Raw genomic sequence first — 20,715 nt, forward strand, 5'->3', positions numbered from 1 at the left:
TATAGTCCAGACTATAGAATAGTCTATAGTCCAGACTATAGAATAGTCTATAGTCCAGACTATAGATAGTCAATTATATAGTAAGGTCTACTTTGGGAATAGTAGCTTATAGTCGTTCTATATGTTTTCTATAATCCATTCCACTGTGCCCTAAAACTATATTCTTCATCATTATCAACAAAAACGCACTGAATCCAAACAATCATTAAAACATTATTAAAAACAAATATTTGTAATGAACTTTTCGGCAGGTACACACAGATGACAAAAAAAAAACAAACAGACAAATAAAGAATGAAGAATGAAGAACACCTAAAAACATTGACGTAATGACAATGAAAAGATAAAAAAAATTATACATTAGCTGACTTGAAACTCAAATACAAATTATTATAACAAAAATAAAACCTAGTCAGCATACTAATGATATTACTACTGATATTTATTGCAAAGGTTTGCATATTTATCAATTCTAAATAATATGGGTAATCAGGGAAAGAAATGTCGAATGTAATTTATAGGAATTTAATAAGAAAACAAATCTGAATTTATAATTAATGAAATGAGAGATGAATAAAGATATTCAGATAATTTTTGAAATTTGAAGGGACTCCTTAGTCTAATTGACCTCTATTCTTAATTTAGGCCTTAAGTAAAAACTCCACTTTAATGGCTAAGCCCCAAATTCTATAGTCCAAAATTTATTTCTAGATTAAATCAACAAAACTCATTAGCAATTAAATTTCTAAATATAGTCATGATTTTCGTATATATTTTTTATATTTATTTTATTTTGATTATTTTGTTCTTTTTGTAAACAACTTAAAAAGGCTGTTAAAACCCCATAAAACTGAACAGATTTTTATTTACTTTAGCCCCAAAAATATATAATATACAAAACTGAAAACAAATAAAATTATAGGAAAATATTAAATTGTAAATGTTTATATTGTGTGAGATATAATAGAAATAAAAGTTCAGGCGGAAAAATGCTTTTATGTGGGAAGTTCCTATGGACTACACGGTGGGAAAGACGATTCTATATACTTATTTATGAACTACTCTCTAGTATGGATTATAGTCTGTGTAATAGACTATAATCTGGACTATAGACTGTTCTATAGTCTTAACTTTAGACAGTTCTATTGTCTGGACTATAGACTGTTCCATAATCTGGACTATAGTCTATTATAAAGTCTGGACTATAGACTATTCTATAGTCTGGACTAAAGACTATTCTATAGTCTGGACTATAGACTATTCTATAGTCTGGACTATAGACTATTCTATAGTCTGGACTATAGACTATTCTATAGTCTGGACTATAGACTATTCTATAGTCTGGACTATAGACTATTCTATAGTCTGGACTATAGACTATTCTATAGTCTAGACTATAGACTATTCTATAGTCTGGACTATAGACTATTCTATAGTCTGGACTATAGACTATTCTATAGTCTGGACTATAGACTATTCTATAGTCTGGACTATAGACTATTCTATAGTCTGGACTATAGACTATTCTATAGTCTGGACTATAGACTATTCTATAGTCTGGACTATAGACTATTCTATAGTCTGGACTATAGACTATTCTATAGTCTGGACTATAGACTATTCTATAGTCTGGACTATAGACTATTCTATAGTCTGGACTATAGACTATTCTATAGTCTGGACTATAGACTATTCTATAGTCTGGACTATAGACTATTCTATAGTCTGGACTATAGACTATTCCATAGCCTGGACTATAGACTATTCTATAGTCTGGACTATAGACTATTCTATAGTTTGGATTATAGACTATTCTATAGTTTGGATTATAGACTATTCTATAGTCTGGTCTATAGACTATTCTATAGTCTGGACTATAGACTATTCTATAGTCTGGACTATAGACTATTCTATAGTCTGGACTATAGACTATTCTATAGTCTGGACTATAGACTATTCCATAGCCTGGACTATAGACTATTCTATAGTCTGGACTATAGACTATTCTATAGTCTGGACTATAGACTATTCTATAGTCTGGACTATAGACTATTCTATAGTCTGGACTATAGTCTATTCTATAGTCTGGACTATAGACTATTCTATAATCTGGACTATAGACTATAGATTATGCTATAGTCTGGACTATAGACTATTCTATAGTCTGGTCTATAGACTATTCTATAGTCTGGACTATAGACTATTCTATAGTCTGGACTATAGACTATTCTATAGTCTGGACTAAAGACTATTCTATAGTCTGGACTATAGACTATTCTATAATCTGGACTATAGACTATAGATTATGCTATAGTCTGGACTATAGACTATTCTATAGTCTCGACTATAGACTATTCTATAGTCTGGACTATAGGCTATTCTATAGTGTGGACTATAGACTATTCTATAGTCTGGACTATTGACTATTCTATAGTCTAGACTATAGACTATTCTATAGTCTAGACTATAGACTATTCTATAGTCTGGACTATAGGCTATTCTATATTGTGGACTATAGACTATTCTATAGTCTGGACTATAGACTATTCTATAGTCTAGACTATAGACTATTCTATAGTCTAGACTATAGACTATTCTATAGTCTAGACTATAGACTATTATATAGTCTGGACTATAGACCATTCTATAGTCTGGACTATAGACAATTCTATAGTCTGGACTGTACACTACTCTATAGTATCGAGGATAGATTATATACCATTCTAAAGTCTCCTCTACTGAGAATTCCACAGTCTTGACGTTAGACTATCCTTCGGTCTCCACTATAGACTATTGCCAGCTTTTTCTCAATTCATTGGAAACCTCCCATTTTGTTAAAATATTCAAAGTGTCCAATATCTAGACAGTTTTGACATTAACATAATTTTACCTTTATGGTAGCGTTCACATCAAATCATAAACATAAATGACATTACATAAAATTTAACATGTCGGTTGGTCGCGCTTAAATTTCAAAAAAAACTGTCAAGATTTTTTTCTATTTATTTGACATTTTGCAAATTTTCAAACAATAAACCATTGTTTGTTTAATAGGAAAACCCAAAGTTTAATGGTTAAAGTTACAAATTTACGCCTTTTCAAGCATTTACTCACGTGTTAAAAATGTTAAATAAATTTTGAGAAAAATAAAAATAAAATTAATTCGATAAGAATTGTAATTTGAACAATAATAAAACAAATGTAGGTGGAGTCACAGTGAGTGAATAAATTTATTTATGGCATTTTATTTTAAGATAAAAATAAGCTATAGATTACACACCATTTTATTCATTATAAGGGAAATTTTTTTTATGCATTTTTTTTTGGGGCAATTAAATTTAATTAGCGTACAATAACAGTAAATATATATAAATATTATTAAGGAAATTACCTGTTTCGATATGGGGGTGTTTTTAAGCTGTTAGATAATTGTTAAATAATTTAATTTTTTTTTTGTATAAATTATTTGTTGTTATTGTTTATTTGTTATAATAAATAAAGGTTTTTGAGCGGTTTTTTAAGTATTCAAGCGTAAAAACGTGATTAAATGTCATTTAATATGTTTAAAGTATGAGAAACTCAAAGTATTTAACCACAGAAAATTTTGTATTCAAATAAATTTAGTCGGTGCAATTAATAAAGTGTAATTTAATTACATATTTTGTATTGTAAAATGTATACTTAAAGTTGATCTCTTATGCACAGTGGTACCAATTGCATAAATAATCCAAATATTAACACTTTAACAAAACTATTTTCCACTACATGACAACTAGACCATTCACTTTTAAATTTCGTCTTATACTGATCGGTATTATGTTATATAGTCGAGATTATAGCATAGTCTATAGTCGAGACTATAGAATAGCCAATAATCGAAACTATAGAATAATCTATAGACGAGACTATAAAATAGTATATAGTCGAGACTTTAGTATAGCCTATAGTCAGACTATAGAATAGTCTATAGTCGAGACTTTGGAATAGTCTATAGTCAAGACTATAGAATAATCTATAGACGAGGCTATAGAATAGTCTATAGTCGAGACTAGAATTATATATAGTCGAGACTATAGAATAGTCTATAGTCGAGGCTATAGAATAGTCTATAGTCGAGGCTATAGAATAGTCTATAGTCGAGGCTATAAAATGGTCTATTGTCGAGACTATAGAATAGTCTATAGTCGAGACTATAGAATAGTCTGTAGTCGAGACTATAGAAATATTCTATTGTCGAGACTATAGAATAGTCCATATTATGGACTATACTATAGTCTATAGTAGAGACTATAGAAAAGTCTTTAGACGAGGCAATAGAATGGTCTATATTCGAGACTATAGAATAGTCTATAGACGAGACTATAGAATAGTCTATAGTTGGGACTATATAATATTCTATAGTCGAGATTATAGAATGGTTGAGATTATAGAATGGTTGATAGTCGAAACTATAGAATAGTCTATAGTCGAGACTATAGACTAGTCTATATTCGAGACTATACAATAGTCTAAAGTCGAGACTATACAATAGTCTATCGTCGAGACTATAGAAAAGTCTATTGTCGAGACTATACAATAGTCCATAGCCGAGACTATAGAATAGTCTATAGACGATACTATAGAATAGTCTATAGTCGGGAGTATAGAATAGTCTATAGTCAAGACTATAGAATAGTCTATAGTCGAGACTATAGAATAGTCTATATTCGAGACTATACAATAGTCTACAGTTGAGACTATAGAAAAGTCTATAGACGAGACTATACAATAGTCTATAGTCTCAAACAGTCTGTAGTCGAGACTATAGAATAGTCTATAGTCGAGACTATAAAATAGTATATAGTCTAGACTATAGAATAGTCTATAGTCGAGATTATAGAATAGTCTATAGTCGAGACTATAGAATAGTCAATAGTCGTCACTACAGAATAGTCTACAGTCGAGACTATAGAATAGTCTATAGTCGTCACTATAGAAGAGTCTATAATCTAGACTATAGATTAGTCTATAGTCGAGACTATAGAATAGTCTATATTATGGACTATACTTTAGTCTATAGTAGAGACTATAGAAAAGTCTTTAGACGAGGCTATAGAATGGTCTATATTCGAGACTATAGAATAGTCTATAGACGAGACTATAGAATAGTCTATAGTTGGACCTATACAATAGTATATAGTCTCAAACATTCTGTAGTCGAGACTATAAAACAGTCTATAGTCGAGACTTTAGACGGGAAGATAGAATGGTTTATAGTCGAGACTATAGAATAGTCTATAGTCGAGACTATAGAATGGTCTATAGTCGAGATTATAGAATAGTCTATAGTCGAGACTATAGAATAGTCTATAGTCGTCACTATGGAATAGTCTATAGTCAAGATTATAGAATAGTCTATAGTCGTGACATTAGAAAAGTCTATAGTCGGGACTACAGAATAGTCAAGTGTCAAGACTATAGAATAGTCAATAGTCGAAACTATAGAGTAAACTAAAGTCTTGATTATAGAATAGTATATAGTCTATAGTTAAGATTACCGAATGGTTCATAGTCAAGTGTGGAATTAAGAATTCTAAACCAGTGTGAAAATCGTAAAAAAAATTAAATTATTAAAACAATTACTAATAATACAGTATTAATACTTAATAATATGAAATTTAATACAAATTAATTTTGCATCTAATAACTACAACTATATTCTGCGGTCAAAATGTATTAATTTTGTATAATCATTAGTTATAGACAGATATTTTTCACCATAACTAAGCCACTTTCTCACAAAGCTAATTTTACAACGAAGACTGAAAACAGCAAATGAATTTCAATAAATTTTCTATAGAAAACTATGACTGGTCCTTAGCAAATTCTCCATAGAAAACTGTAGCTGATCATCAGGAAATTTTCCATAGAAAACTGTAGCAGATCATAAGCAAATTTTCTATAGAAAACTGTAGCTGATCATCAGCAAATTTTCTATAAAAAAACTGTAACTGATCCTCAGCAAATTTTCCATAGAAAACTGTAGCTGAACACAATCATAGAGAACTGTCACGATCACAACCAATTTTAAAAGAATACAGAAGCTGATCATCAGGAAATTTTTTATAGAAAACTTTTACTGATCCTCAGCATATTTTCTATAGAAAACTGTAACTGATCCTCCGCAAATTTTATATAGAAAACTGTAGCTGATCATCAGCAAGATTTTCATAGAAAATATCGCCAAACATTGATCACCCCTATTAATCAAATTAAAATTCATAAATTTTAACTACATAATAAAAAATCACACACATTTAATTGAAAATTTATGCGAACATATATTTTAAAAAACCTAAAAAAATAACAAATAAACTGAAAAAAATCCTATAAAGTTATCAATGACTTTAACGGGCAATAATAATAACGCCCGTCGTATTGTATAAAATGTAGACTGACGACGACTACTAACGAGACAACTCAAACAAACAACAGACTCTCAGACTTGTTTGATAAACATTTCACGTACGTCCTCTAGTTACTAAATTAACAACTGACTAGAAGTTGTGACTGGACATAAATTAACGCCAAATGGCGGTAAACATGGGAGCCAATAGACATATTTCACTGTATGTTTGACCAACTAATGGAGCAACTACTATTGACCAGAGTCAACTAAATAACACTAAGTTAGTGGGTTATTGCAGTCAATACTTAGTATATGGTAAATGTATCACAAAAATGCACATGATCTTTTACTTGTTCGAACATTCTTTTTTTTTTCTTAAATGACTCTATGATTTTATTAACAATCTAATAAAATGTAATAAATTTTATGTAAAAAGTCATTCAAAATGTTTATAAAACTTAAATGAACTTAATTCAACTATTATCACCATTTACAGCATATTTTCTATAACTGATTTTTAGCAAATTTTCTATAGAAAACTATAGCTGATCCTCAGCAAATTTTCTATAGAAAACTGTAACTGATCATTAGCAAATTTTCTATAGAAAATTATAGCTGATCATTAGCAAATTTTCTATAGAAAATTATAGCTGATCATCAGCAAAAATTTCTATAGAAAACTATAGCTGATCATCAGCAAATTTTCTGTAGAAAACTATAGCTGATCCTCAGCAAATTTTCTATAAAAAACTATAGCTGATTATCAGCAAATTTTCTATAGAAAACTATAGCTGATCCTCAGCAAATTTTCTATAGAAAACTGTAACTGATCATTAGCAAATTTTCTATAGAAAACTATAGCTGATCCTAAGCAAATTTTCTATAGAAAACTATACTGATCCTCAGCAAATTTTCTATAGAAAACTATACTGATCCTCAGCAAATTTTCTATAGAAAACTATACTGATCCACAGCAAATTTTCTATAGAAAACTATACTGATCCTCAGCAAATTTTCTATAGAAAACTGTAACTGATCATTAGCAAATTTTCTATAGAAAACTATAGCTGATCCTAAGCAAATTTTCTATAGAAAACTATAGCTGATCATCAGCAAGTTTTCTATAGAAAACTATAGCTGATCATCAGCAAATTTTCTATAGAAAACTTTAACTGATCCTCAGCAAATTTTCTATAGAATACTGTAATTGATCACCAGCAAATTTTCTATAGAAAACTATAACTGATCCTCAGCAAATTTTCTATAGAAAAATATAACTGATCTTAAACAAATTTTTCATAGAAAACTATAGCTGATCTTCAGCAAATTTTCTATAAAAACTGTAACTGATCCTCAGCAAATTTTCTATAGAAAACTATAGCTGATCATCAGCAAATTTTCTATAGAAAACTATAGCTGATCATCAGCAAATTTTCTATAGAAAACTATAGCTGATCATCAGCAAATTTTCTATAGAAAACTATAGCTGATCATCAGCAAATTTTCTATAGAAAACTATAGCTGATCCTCAGCGAATTTTCTATAGAAAACTATAGCTGATCCTCAGCAAATTTTCTATAGAAAACTGGAACTGATCATTAGCAAATTTTCTATAGAAAACTATAGCTGATCATCAGCAAATTTTCTATAGAAAACTATAGCTGATCCTAAGCAAATTTTCTATAGAAAACTATAGCTGATCCTCAGCGAATTTTCTATAGAAAACTATAGCTGATCCTCAGCAAATTTTCTATAGAAAACTGTAACTGACCATTAGCAAATTTTCTATGGAAAACTGTAACTGATCATTAGCAAATTTTCAATAGAAAACTATAGCTGATCTTCTGAAAAATTTCTATAGCAGCTGTAACTGATCCTCAGCTAATTTTCCATAGAATACTTGTCAATGATCTTATCAAATTTACTATTGGAAATTTTGGAAATGGTGTAGCTGTTTAATTTATAAAATAATTTTAAAGTTTGAAACGTAAAAATGTTTGTTTTGAAAAATACCGCCTATTTTGAGAGCGTGTTATTTGTGATTTAAGTGAGCGCGTCTGTTAATGTGTTAAATTTTAAAACTAAATTAAATTTAAACTAAATTTGTCTAGTTTCATTAAATAACATTCGAATTCTAATGATTTTCATTGGTCAATTGTAATTGTTGACCGAATGTAAAAAGTAATTTTGAAATGTCTTGAAAGGAAAATACAAGCAACGATAAACAACAATAATTTACTTAAATATTTATAAAAAGAGTTGCCAAGTAAACTATATTATTTAGTAGCCACATTTGTATAGATAAAGAACTGCTGTAGTGACTAGTTCTTTTATTTTATTACAATTTATCATCAATTCATTTTCAACACTTTAAAATCTGATCATTTTATTATTTATTACATTTGGCATCCCTTTTTAAACTTGTTAAAAAATTTATTTGATCATTTGTAAATCTCATTAACAAACTTGTGCGTAAGTTTATTACAAGTATTTAATAACATTAAAACTATTGGTTTAGAAGTGTTACCCAATTGATTTGGTGATCAATTTGTGCAGAAATTTGAAACTCTATATTTTTAAGATTTGCCAAGTTTTCTAAGCTGAAGATCATTAAAAATTTAAAGAATTCATTATTTTAAACATTATTTTTGCCATAAAATATATAGACTCATATGTATGGCACAAAATTTATGACATGTTCACTTCTTATCGCGAACATAAACATGAATTGAAAATTGTTATTTATGGCAATCACTTTTTTTCAGTGATTTGTAAACACTTGTCCAAAAATGTTTCCCTATAATGGGCATAATCAAAACAAGAAAATTTGCCACAAAATTCTTTAGAAAACTTGCTGATGATCAGCTATAGTTTTCTATAGAAAATTTGCTGATGATCAGCTATAGTTTTCTATAGAAAATTTGCTGATGATCAGCTATAGTTTTCTATAGAAAATTTGCTAATGATCAGCTATAGTTTTCTATAGAAAATTTGCTGATGATCAGCTATAGTTTTCTATAGAAAATTTGCTGATGATCAGCTATAGTTTTCTATAGAAAATTTGCTGATGATCAGCTATAGTTTTCTATAGAAAATTTGCTGATGATCAGCTATAGTTTTCTATAGAAAATTTGCTGATGATCAGCTATAGTTTTCTATAGAAAATTTGCTGATGATCAGCTATAGTTTTCTCTAGAAAATTTGCTGATGATCAGCTATAGTTTTCTATAGAAAATTTGCTGATGATCAGCTATAGTTTTCTATAGAAAATTTGCTGATGATCAGCTATAGTTTTCTATAGAAAATTTGCTGGTGATCAGCTATAGTTTTCTATAGAAAATTTGCTGACGATCAGCTATAGTTTTCTCTAGAAAATTTGCTGATGATCAGCTATAGTTTTCTATAGAAAATTTGCTAATGATCAGTTATAGTTTTCTAAAGAAAATTTGCTGATGATCAGCTATAGTTTTCTATAGAAAATTTGCTGATCATCAGCTATAGTTTTCTTACGAAAATTTGCTGATGATCAGCTATAGTTTTCTTATGAAAATTTGCTGATGCTCAGCTATAGTTTTCTTACGACAATTTGCTGATGATCAGCTATAGTTTTCTTACAAAAATTTGCTGATGATCAGCTATAGTTTTCTTACGAAAATTTGCTGATGATCAGCTGTAGTTTTCTTACGAAAATTTGCTGATGATCAGCTATAGTTTTCTTACGAAAATTTGCTGATGATGAGCTATAGTTTTCTATAGAAAATTTGTTGATGATCGGCTATAGTTTTCTATAGAAAATTTGCTGATGATCAGCTATAGTTTTCTATAGAAAATTTGCTGATGATCAGCTATAGTTTTCTATAGAAAATTTGCTAATGATCAGCTATAGTTTTCTGTAGAAAATTTTCTGATGATCAGCTATAGTTTTCTGTAGAAAATTTGCTGATGATCAGCTATAGTTTTCTTACGAAAATTTGCTGATGATCAGCTATATTTTTCTATAGAAAATTTGCTGATGATCAGCTATAGTTTTCTATAGAAAATTTGCTGATGATCAGCTATAGTTTTCTATAGAAAATTTGCTGATGATCAGCTATAGTTTTCTAAAGAAAATTTGCTCATGATCAACCACAGTTTTCTATAGAAAATTTGCTGATGATCAGCTATAGTTTTCTTTAGAAAATTTGCTGATGATCAGCTATAGTTTTCTATAGAAAATTTGCTGATGATCAGCTATAGATTTCTATAGAAAATTTGCTGATGATCAGCTATAGTATTCTATAGAAAATTTGCTAATGATCAGCTATAGTATTCTATAGAAAATTTGTTGATGATCGGCTATAGTTTTCTTACGAAAATTTGCTAATGATCAGCTATAGTTTTCTATAGAAAATTTGCTGATGATCAGCTATAGTTTTCTATAGAAATTTTGCTGATGATCAGCTATAGTTTTCTATAGAAAATTTGCTGATGATCAGCTATAGTTTTCTATAGAAAAGTTGCTGATGATCAGCTATAGTTTTCTATAGAAAATTTGCTGATGATCAGCTATAGTTTTCTTACGAAAATTTGCTGATGATCAGCTATAGTTTTCTATAGAAAATTTGTTGATGATCGGCTATAGTTTTCTTACGAAAATTTCCTGATGATCAGCTATAGTTTTCTATAGAAAATTTGCTGATGATCAGCTATAGTTTTCTATAGAAAATTTGCTAATGATCAGCTATAGTTTTCTATAGAAAATTTGTTTATGATCGGCTATAGTTTTCTATAGAAAATTTGTTTATGATCGGCTATAGTTTTCTTACGAAAATTTGCTGATGATCAGCTATAGTTTTCTATAGAAAATTTGCTGATGGTCAGCTATAGTTTTCTATAGAAAATTTGCTAATGATCAGCTATAGTTTTCTATAGAAAATTTGCTGATGATCAGCTATAGTTTTCTATAGAAAATTTTGCTGCTGATCAGTTATAGTTTTCTATAGAAAATTTGCTGATGATCAGCTATAGTTTTCTATAGAAAATTTGCTGAGGATCAGATATAGTTTTCTATAGAAAATTTGCTGCTGATCAGATATAGTTTTCTATAGAAAATTTGCTGCTGATCAGCTATAGTTTTCTATAGAAAATTTGCTGCTGATTAGCTATACTTTTCTATAGAAAATTTGCTGCTGATCAGCTATACTTTTCTATAGAAAATTTGCTGCTGATCAGCTATACTTATCTATAGAAAATTTTCTGATGATCAGCTATAGTTTTCTGTAGAAAATTTGCTGATGATCAGCTATAGTTTTCTGTAGAAAATTTGCTGATGATCAGCTATAGTTTTCTGTAGAAAATTTGCTGATGATCAGCTATAGTTTTCTGTAGAAAATTTGCTGATGATCAGCTATAGTTTTCTATGGAAAATTTAATGATGATCAGCTATAGTTTTCGGTAGAAAATTTGCTGAGGATCAGCTATAGTTTGCTGATGATCAGCTTTAGTTTATTATACAAAATTTGTTGAGGAACAGCTACAGTTTTTTATACAAATTTGTGACTCGAATTTGTGAATATTGTAGATTGATCATTTAGTCGTTGCAACCAATTTCTTGCACAATTGTTTTCTATTCGTTTTTGTAATACTATTTTTGGTTTAATAGTTGTCTTTAACATGTTTGAAAGATTGATTTGGAAAAAATTACACACATAAATTTTTAAAAAAGACACAGATATAAATATCTTGTAAATATTTATTATAACATTAATATAAATTAATATTTTCTAAATTAAATAAACAACAAAAGTGCTGAAATTCATTAAGCAAAAGTGAGCTGAAATTAGAAAGAAATAGAAAATAAAAATATATTTAAGGATCGTTTGGAATCGATCAATAATTTTGAATGTTTAAGTTAATATTTTTTGGATTTGAATAAAGCAAAAATGCCCAGACATATTAACAGAGCTATAAAACCTAAAGAACCAAATAGAATCAAGGATTTCGATTGAGCTTTTAAACTTTCAGGGGTATAGTCTTGAACAGATGATTCCTCTCCCGGCATAATAACTCTAAAAGATATTTTTGATATTTCCGATATTTCTGTATTATTATGAGGCGTGGAATTCAACATATCCCGTTTGCGTCGCTTTAAATTGGAAGTATTAAAGTTGTGGCATTGCTCGGTATTTACATAACAATCTTGTTGCTCCAGACAGCCAGTGATGCGCATTGACATAATCAATTCATCACCACTTCTCATGCCCTGGAACATTACTGCCTTAAAAGGAAGTTTATAACCGAGTGGAGCATCGAAAGAGGGAGTTTGAGTGCAAATACCCTTCATCGAGGGATTAAGACAGCCCTGGGAAGTAATCAATTGCACATTGTTGAGTATTTCTCCAGAGGGGGATATTCTTTGTAAACTAACATCCGAAAGTTTGGTATAATTCCAACCTGTAAGAGAAGAAAAGTCAATGTACTTCAATCAAATTCTTTAAAAACTATACCCACCATCTCCGGTTAGGACATGAGCCCTTAAAAGTAAATCCTCTCCCAGTTGAACAGCCTCATTGGCTTGCAAATGTCTAGCATAACCCTGAGGTGACTTCCTAAGTAATTCCACATGAGTACGGAAAGAATTTTGGGTACCGCCCTTGGCATAAGTGCCAATACTGCGTGCTTGTCTGAAATTTTAAAATTTCATAAAATCCCTAAACAAAAAATCACTTTCGAAATAACTTACACATCATTAGCCACACCCATTTTAAGGGCATGTGTCTTAACCGCTACTCTACTCTGAGATTTACAATGTAAAGTCAATATACTATCCGAACCTGTGCGCATGCCCCTTATCGCCGGGAAACGTAAACGCAAACATAAATCTGAGCCACACTGCTGAACACCACAACGTTGAAAATCTTCACCCGCTATATCTACCACAACATAACTTTTCTGTAACTTTAATTCACAACGTTTATCACTGGAATCATTATCTACAGTAGGCGTGGCACTTAAGAAATTATCGATTTTTAAAACCGCCCTAAAATAACCATTCGCTTGGGGTTTCTGTTGCAAACAGCGCATTTCATGGACTCGTAAACGCAAAGACATAGCATTGTCTGAACTTTGAACAACCGATAATGGTTGCTGACCATTTGAGGGCGGTAAGTAAGCGGGAGCAGGTGTAGAAGAGATTTCCTGAAATGGTGTATCGGCTGCTACTATAGAGGGGTTAGAAGGTCTAGGATAATCGTAACCCTGAGCGGGTGATGGTGCTTGTTCAAAGGGGTCATTATTAATGGGTGGCAGTATAATGGGATCATTATTAATGGGTGGCAAGAATTCTGGTGGATCAACAACTACTATAGCTTGAGCAGGTCTGGGAGTGGTTGTGCTAGTCGTGGTAGGTTTCTGATAGATATAGCCACCATTGAAGGGATCATATTGTTGGTTGCTGAAATGGAAAAAGAACAGTAGTTGATCATCAGCAAATTTTCTTTAGAAAACTGTAGCTGATCAGCAGCAAATTTTCTATAGAAAACTTTAGCTTATCAGCAGCAAATTTCCTATAGAAAACTATAGCTGATCATCAGCAAATTTTCTATAGAAAAGTATAGCTGATCAGCAGCAAATTTTCAATAGAAAAGTATAGCTGATCAGCAGCAAATTTTCTATAGAAAAGTATAGCTGATCATCAGCAAATTTTCTATAGAAAACTATAGCTGATCATCAGCAAATTTTCTATAGAAAAGTATAGCTGATCAGCAGCAAATTTTCTATAGAAAACTATAGCTGATCAGCAGCAAATTTTCTATAGAAAACTATAGCTGATCATCAGCAAATCTTCTATAGAAAACTATAGCTGATCAGCAGCAAATTTTCTATAGAAAACTATAGCTGATCATCAGCAAATTTTCTATAGAAAACTATAGCTGATCAGCAGCAAATTTTCTATAGAAAACTATAGCTGATCATCAGCAAATTTTCTATAGAAAACTATAGCTGATCAGTAGCAAATTTTTTATAGAAAACTATAGCTGATCAGCAGCAAATTTTCTATAGAAAACTATAGCTGATCAGCAGCAAATTTTCTATAGAAAACTATAGCTGATCAGCAGCAAATTTTTTATAGAACGATATAATGCAATCATCAGATGATTTCTGTAATACTTTACCCCTGTTGTGGACTTTCATAATTAGGTCTTTCATCAGCCACTGGTGGTGCGGGAGGTAGATATTGTTTTAGTAAGGGTATGAAATTTCTGCGATCTTTCGCACTGCGATTCTCAACTATTTCAGGCAACAGAGATTCAGTGCTTGTAGTAATAGGAGCCACAGGAGCAGGTGTCACCACTTCTGACGAAGGCCCTATAGGATTTGGATAAAGTCCTGATAAATCCGCACCATTAGAAGGAGGTCCATAAAGTGCTGATATGCCCGATTGAAAACCTACAGGTATATGCCCGTGTTGTGGTGCTAAATGATGATGATGATGTTGAAAATAACCAAATTCTGGAGCTTGAGCAAAAAAATGCGATATATCCTGAAGAGAATAATGGATATAGGCAAATATCAATAAAACTATAACACTTTTCTTTGATCTAAACATTTTGATTAAACACTTTGAACTGTTTGATGTATTTGAAATTACTGTGAGTTTTTATAAGTTAAAAAATTTATTTCGCTAAAAAAGTTTCAAAACTCACAATACTTTTTTTAATGTTAAAACCGTGATTTACCACAAAAAAAATTGTCATAGGCCCCAAATATCATGTGTTTATAATAGATAATTTACTTTTACTTTAGTTAAATGATTATTTTGAATATGTTCAACAGTTTATTTTGAAAATCACGTTTCTTGTGTTCTTAAGTTGCAGCACTTTCCTTTAGCACGCTTGGTTTCTTCATGTTTTTAATTGAATTTAATATTGAAATAATAAAATTGAATTTATGTTGATACAGGTCAATATTTTACATAAAAAATTTGTTGACGATCATTCACTGTTTTCTATTGAACATTTGCTGCTTATCAGCTATAGTTTTCTATAGAAAATTTGCTGATGATCAGCTATAGTTTTCTATAGAAAATTTGCTGATGATCAGCTATAGTTTTCTATAGAAAATTTGCTGATGATCAGCTATAGTTTTCTATAGAAAATTTGCTGATGATCAGCTATAGTTTTCTATAGAAAATTTGCTGATGATCAGCTATAGTTTTCTATAGAAAATTTGCTGATGATCAGCTATAGTTTTCTATAGAAAATTTGCTGATGATCAGCTATAGTTTTCTATAGAAAATTTGCTGATGATCAGCTATAGTTTTCTATAGAAAATTTGCTGATGATCAGCTATAGTTTTCTAAAGAAAATTTGCTGATGATCAGCTATAGTTTTATATAGAAAATTTGCTGAGGATCAGTTACAGTTTTCTATAAAAATTTTCTGATGATCATCTACAGTTTTCTATAGAAAATTTGCTGATGCTCATATGCAGATTTCTATAGAAAATTTGCTGCTGATCAGCTATAGCTTTCTATAGAACAGTTGCTGCTGATCAGCTATAGTTTTCTATAGAAAATTTGCTGATGATCAACTATAGTTTTCTATAGAAAATTTGCTGATGATCAGCTATAGTTTTCTATAGAAAATTTGCTGATGATCAGCTATAGTTTTCTATAGAAAATTTGCTGATGATCAGCTATAGTTTTCTATAGAAAATTTGCTGATGATCAGCTATAGTTTTCTATAGAAAATTTGCTGATGATCAGCTATAGTTTTCTATAGAAAATTTGCTGATGATCAGCTATCGTTTTCTATAGGAAATTTGCTCATGATCATTTATAGTTTTCTATAGAAAATTTGCTAATGATCAGCTATAGTTTTCTATAGAAAATTTTCTGATGATCAGCTATAGTTTTCTATAGAAAATTTACTGATGATCAGCTATAGTTTTCTATAGAAAATTTGCTGATGATCAGCTATAGTTTTCTATAGAAAATTTGCTGCTGATCAGCTATAGTTTTCTATAGAAAATTTGCTGATGATCAGCTATAGTTTTCTATAGAAAATTTGCTGATGATCAGCTATAGTTTTCTATAGAAAATTTGCTGATGATCAGCTATAGTTTTCTATAGAAAATTTGCTGATGATCAGCTATAGTTTTCTATAGAAAATTTGCGGATGATCAGCTATAGTTTTCTGTAGAAAATTTGCTGCTGATCAGCTATAGTTTTCTATAGAAAATTTGCTGCTGATCAGCTATAGTTTTCTATAGAAAATTTGCTGCTGATCAGCTATAGTTTTCTATAGAAAATTTGCTGCTGATCAGCTATAGTTTTCTATAGAAAATTTGCTGCTGATCAGCTATAGTTTTCTATAGAAAATTTGCTCATGATCATTTATGGTTTTCTATAGAAAATTTGCTGATGATCAGTATAAATATTTTTAATTGCAATTTGCTTTTTTCAATTAATTGTGAAGGACAAATCTTGTGCTTAATTTAAACATATTTAATTCAGATTAGTTTTTTTTTCTAATTTATTTTATTTCAGTTTCTCAAATTAAATGTCAAAATTTTCTATATTTTCATGTTGTTTAATTTTGTTAGTTAGCTTTGCAATAAATTAATTAATTTTGGTTAGAAAACCACTTTTTATAGAAATAAAAATTCAAACAAATCTTGTCTTTAATCCTTAAGAATCGCATAACAAGTTGAACAACATATAGCAATATTTATTGCATTTTATTCATTAAATATTTGATTTTTTTTTCCTCGACTTTAAGTTGGCAATAATAAAAACATATTTGTGCACATTATTTTATGACATTATTAAGCATTATGAATTTCAAAAATTCTACTAACCATAACGATTGTAAGTTATAATATCTGAAATTATTATGATTTTAAACATTTGTGGTGGATTTCGAACTTGTTGACGTTTAGGCTTTTACAATGAGTAACATAAGTAGTTGGGCATAAGAGATTGTAGGTAAACGTATAGGCTGGCAACTAATATTGGATTAATACACTGAGAAAATATTTGGAATTATTAGAAGTTTTTAGTTATTTAACGTCATTAGTAAAAATATATTAACATCTTGTCTAATAACAAGTGTTTGTCAATGTAAAGTCATTGTTAGTTGACAACACTATATCAATATCATCTATTCAGTTTTTAGTGCTGCCAAGTTCGATTTTTAATTCAAAACACGTATCAATCAAAAAATATGTAAACAATCAAGTTTTTCCTCTTCATTAATTGATTAGTATTTATTTAAATACTTTCAATTCGTTGACATTTACGACCATTGACAGCTGGATAAAAATCTACAATTTAAATGTCAATACACTCAACATAAGTATAATCTAAACAATATACTAGCAAACCCAAAGCAATATAGACTGATCAATAGTCTGAAATAACTAAATAACTATAGTCTGAATAAAAGTATGACCAATTGACAAGTCTATAGTCTGACTGATTGTAATGCTTTTTACTGAAAACTGTGGCTTATCATCAGCAAATTTTCGATAGAAAACTATAGCTGATCATCAGCAAATTTTCTATAGAAAACTATAGCTGATCATCAGCAAATTTTCTATAGAAAACTATAGCATATCATCAGCAAATATTCTATAGAAAACTTAGCAAATTTTCTATAAAAAACTAAAGCTGATCATCAGCAAATTTTCTATAGAAAACTATAGCTGATCATCAGCAAATTTTCTATAGAAAGCTATAGCTGATCATTAGCAAATTTTCTATAGAAAACTATAGATGATCATCAGCAAATTTTCTATAGAAAACTATAGCTGATCATCAGCAAATTTTCTATAGAAAACTATAGCTGATCATCAGCAAATTTTCTATAGAAAACTATAGCTGATCATCAGCAAATTTTCTATAGAAAACTATAGCTGATCATCAGCAAATTTTCTATAGAAAACTATAGCTGATCATCAGCAAATTTTCTATAGAAAACTATAGCTGATCATCAGCAAATTTTCTATAGAAAACTATAGCTGATCATCAGCAAATTTTCTATAGAAAACTATAGCTGATCATCAGCAAATTTTCTATAGAAAACTATAGCTGATCATCAACAAATTTTCTATAGAAAACTATAGCTGATCATTAGCAAATTTTCTATAGAAAACTATAGCTGATCATTAGCAAATTTTCTATAGAAAACTATAGCTGATCATCAGCAAATTTTCTATAGAAAACTATAGCTGATCAACAGCAAATTTTCTATAGAAAACTATAGTTGATCATTAGCAAATTTTCTATAGAAAACTATAGCTGATCATCAGCAAATTTTCTATAGAAAACTATAGCTGATCATCAGCAAATTTTCTATAGAAAACTATAACTGATCATCAGCAAATTTTCTATAGAAAACTAAAGCTGATCTTCAGCAAATTTTCTATAGAAAACTGTAGCTGATCATCAGCAAATTTTCTATAGAAAACTATAGCTGATCATTAGCAAATTTTCTATAGAAAACTATAGCTGATCATCAGCAAATTTTCTATAGAAAACTGTAACTGATCATCAGCAAATTTTCTATAGAAAACTGTAACTGATCATCAGCAAATTTTCTATAGAAAACTGTAACTGATCATCAGAAAATTTTCTATAGAAAACTGTAACTGATCATCAGCAAATTTTCTATAGAAAACTGTAACTGATCATCAGCAAATTTTCTAGAGAAAACTATAGCTGATCATCAGCAAATTTTCTATAGAAAACTATAGCTGATCATCAGCAAATTTTCTATAGAAAACTATAGCTAATCATCAGCAAATTTTCTATAGAAAACTATAGCTGATCATTAGCAAATTTTCTATAGAAAACTATAGCTGATCATTAGCAAATTTTCTATAGAAAACTATAGCTGATCATTAGCAAATTTTCTATAGAAAACTATAGCTGATCATCAGCAAATTTTCTATAGAAAACTATAGCTGATCATCAGCAAATTTTCTATAGAAAACTATAGCTGATCATCAGCAAATTTGCTATAGAAAACTATAGTTGATCATCAGCAAATTTTCTATAGAAAACTATAGCTAATCATAAGAAAATTTTCTATAGAAATTTGTGGTTCGATCGTCAGTCGTTCAGTCTGAAATAAATTCTTAACAAAGTATTTTTTTTTTTTTTTTCTGTGTATGATCGTGGTACTTCCACATTATTTAGTATTAAGCGGGCAGGTGTGTTTATGAATTATGGCTCTTTAAAAAAAATGTCAACTAAAATGTGCTGTCATTAGTAGTTGTCATCAAATACGTACAAGATTTAAAATGAATGTAAGAAAATATATTTATAGAAAAATATGAAATTGCTACGACTGCAGCTTAAAGAAGAAGGAAAAAAACATTTGAAAATAATGATTTGTATGACAAGTTATCCATAAATGTTTGCAGGCCAGCGCGATCGCGATCGTCGGTTTGATTTAGTGCGGCATTTTTATTATGATTATTGTCTGTAGTTTATAAATTAAGATAAGAAATTTATACAACAATTTATCTTAATGTGAGCACACACAGAAATAATTCATTAAGAGTATTTTGTATTTATTTTCTAAATGAATCAATCATGTTTGCCATTTTGGGTAAAAATTTTAACAACGGGTGGTAAAAGTTTTGTAAAATATTTGAATGTAAACATCTTTATAGATATTTGGTAAATGACTAACTATGGATGACATGCAAGCATGGTATACCCACGATATTTTCAGTAGGTTTTCTAATTTATAAACTCTTGAAAAGTAGTAGATAAGTAGTCCAGACAGTCTGGAGTCGGGTCTATAATTTACGTAACAATCTAATCTATAGTCCAAACACTCTATAGTTTAGTCTATAGTCTAATCTAGAATCTAGTCTATTGCCTATTCTACAGTCTAGTGTATAGCTTAGTCTATAGTCTAGTGTATAGCTTAGTCTATAGTCTAGTGTATAGCTTAGTCTATAGTCTAGTCTATAGCTTAGTCTATAGTATAGTCTATAGTCAAGTCTATAGTCTAGTCTATAGTCTAGTCTATAGTCTAGTCTATAGGCTAGTCGATAGTCTAGTCTGTAGTCTATTATATAGTCTATAGTCTAGTCTATAGTCTAGTCTACAGTCTAGTCTATAGTCTAGTCTACAGTCTAGTCTAGTCTAGTCTATAGTTAGTCTATAGTCTAGTCTATAGTCTAGTCTATAGTCTAGTCTATAGTCTAGTCTATAGTCTAGTCTATAGTCTAGTCTATAGTCTAGTCTATAGTCTAGTCTATAGTCTAGTCTATAGTCTAGTCTATAGTCTAGTCTATAGTCTAGTCTATAGTCTAGTCTATAGTCTAGTCTA

The 20,715-nt window shown here is 29.7% G+C and overlaps 2 protein-coding genes across 2 annotated transcripts in view; one reads left to right on the plus strand and one right to left on the minus strand.

Annotated features, from left to right (window-relative positions):
- Positions 1-20,715, plus strand: part of LOC119606208 (bcl-2-related ovarian killer protein) — a 43,154-nt gene that overhangs the window by 15,723 nt on the left and 6,716 nt on the right.
- Positions 12,206-14,975, minus strand: LOC119606207. Its single transcript, XM_037959629.1, has 4 exons — positions 14,542-14,975; positions 13,110-13,820; positions 12,878-13,050; positions 12,206-12,820 (listed from the first exon to the last, which is right to left on the minus strand). Exons 1-4 carry the CDS (start codon positions 14,973-14,975, stop codon positions 12,279-12,281), a joined length of 1,860 nt encoding a protein of 619 aa, XP_037815557.1. The 3' UTR covers positions 12,206-12,278.

This window comes from Lucilia sericata, unplaced genomic scaffold (assembly GCF_015586225.1).
Source record: "Lucilia sericata isolate MDLA Ls3-8-SP2 unplaced genomic scaffold, ASM1558622v1 Contig000560F_arrow, whole genome shotgun sequence".
NCBI classification, from domain to species: Eukaryota; Metazoa; Arthropoda; class Insecta; order Diptera; family Calliphoridae; genus Lucilia; species Lucilia sericata.

Excerpts from the sequence above, each read along its gene's own strand:
- LOC119606207 (XM_037959629.1), bottom strand. The coding sequence starts at position 14,975 with ATGTTTAGATCAAAGAAAAGTGTTATAGTTTTATTGATATTTGCCTAT. Across the intron at positions 13,821-14,541 it reads TATGAAAGTCCACAACAGGG|CAACCAACAATATGATCCCT; the intron begins GTAAAGTATTAC and ends TTTCCATTTCAG. Across the intron at positions 13,051-13,109 it reads ATGGGTGTGGCTAATGATGT|ACAAGCACGCAGTATTGGCA; the intron begins GTAAGTTATTTC and ends TTAAAATTTCAG.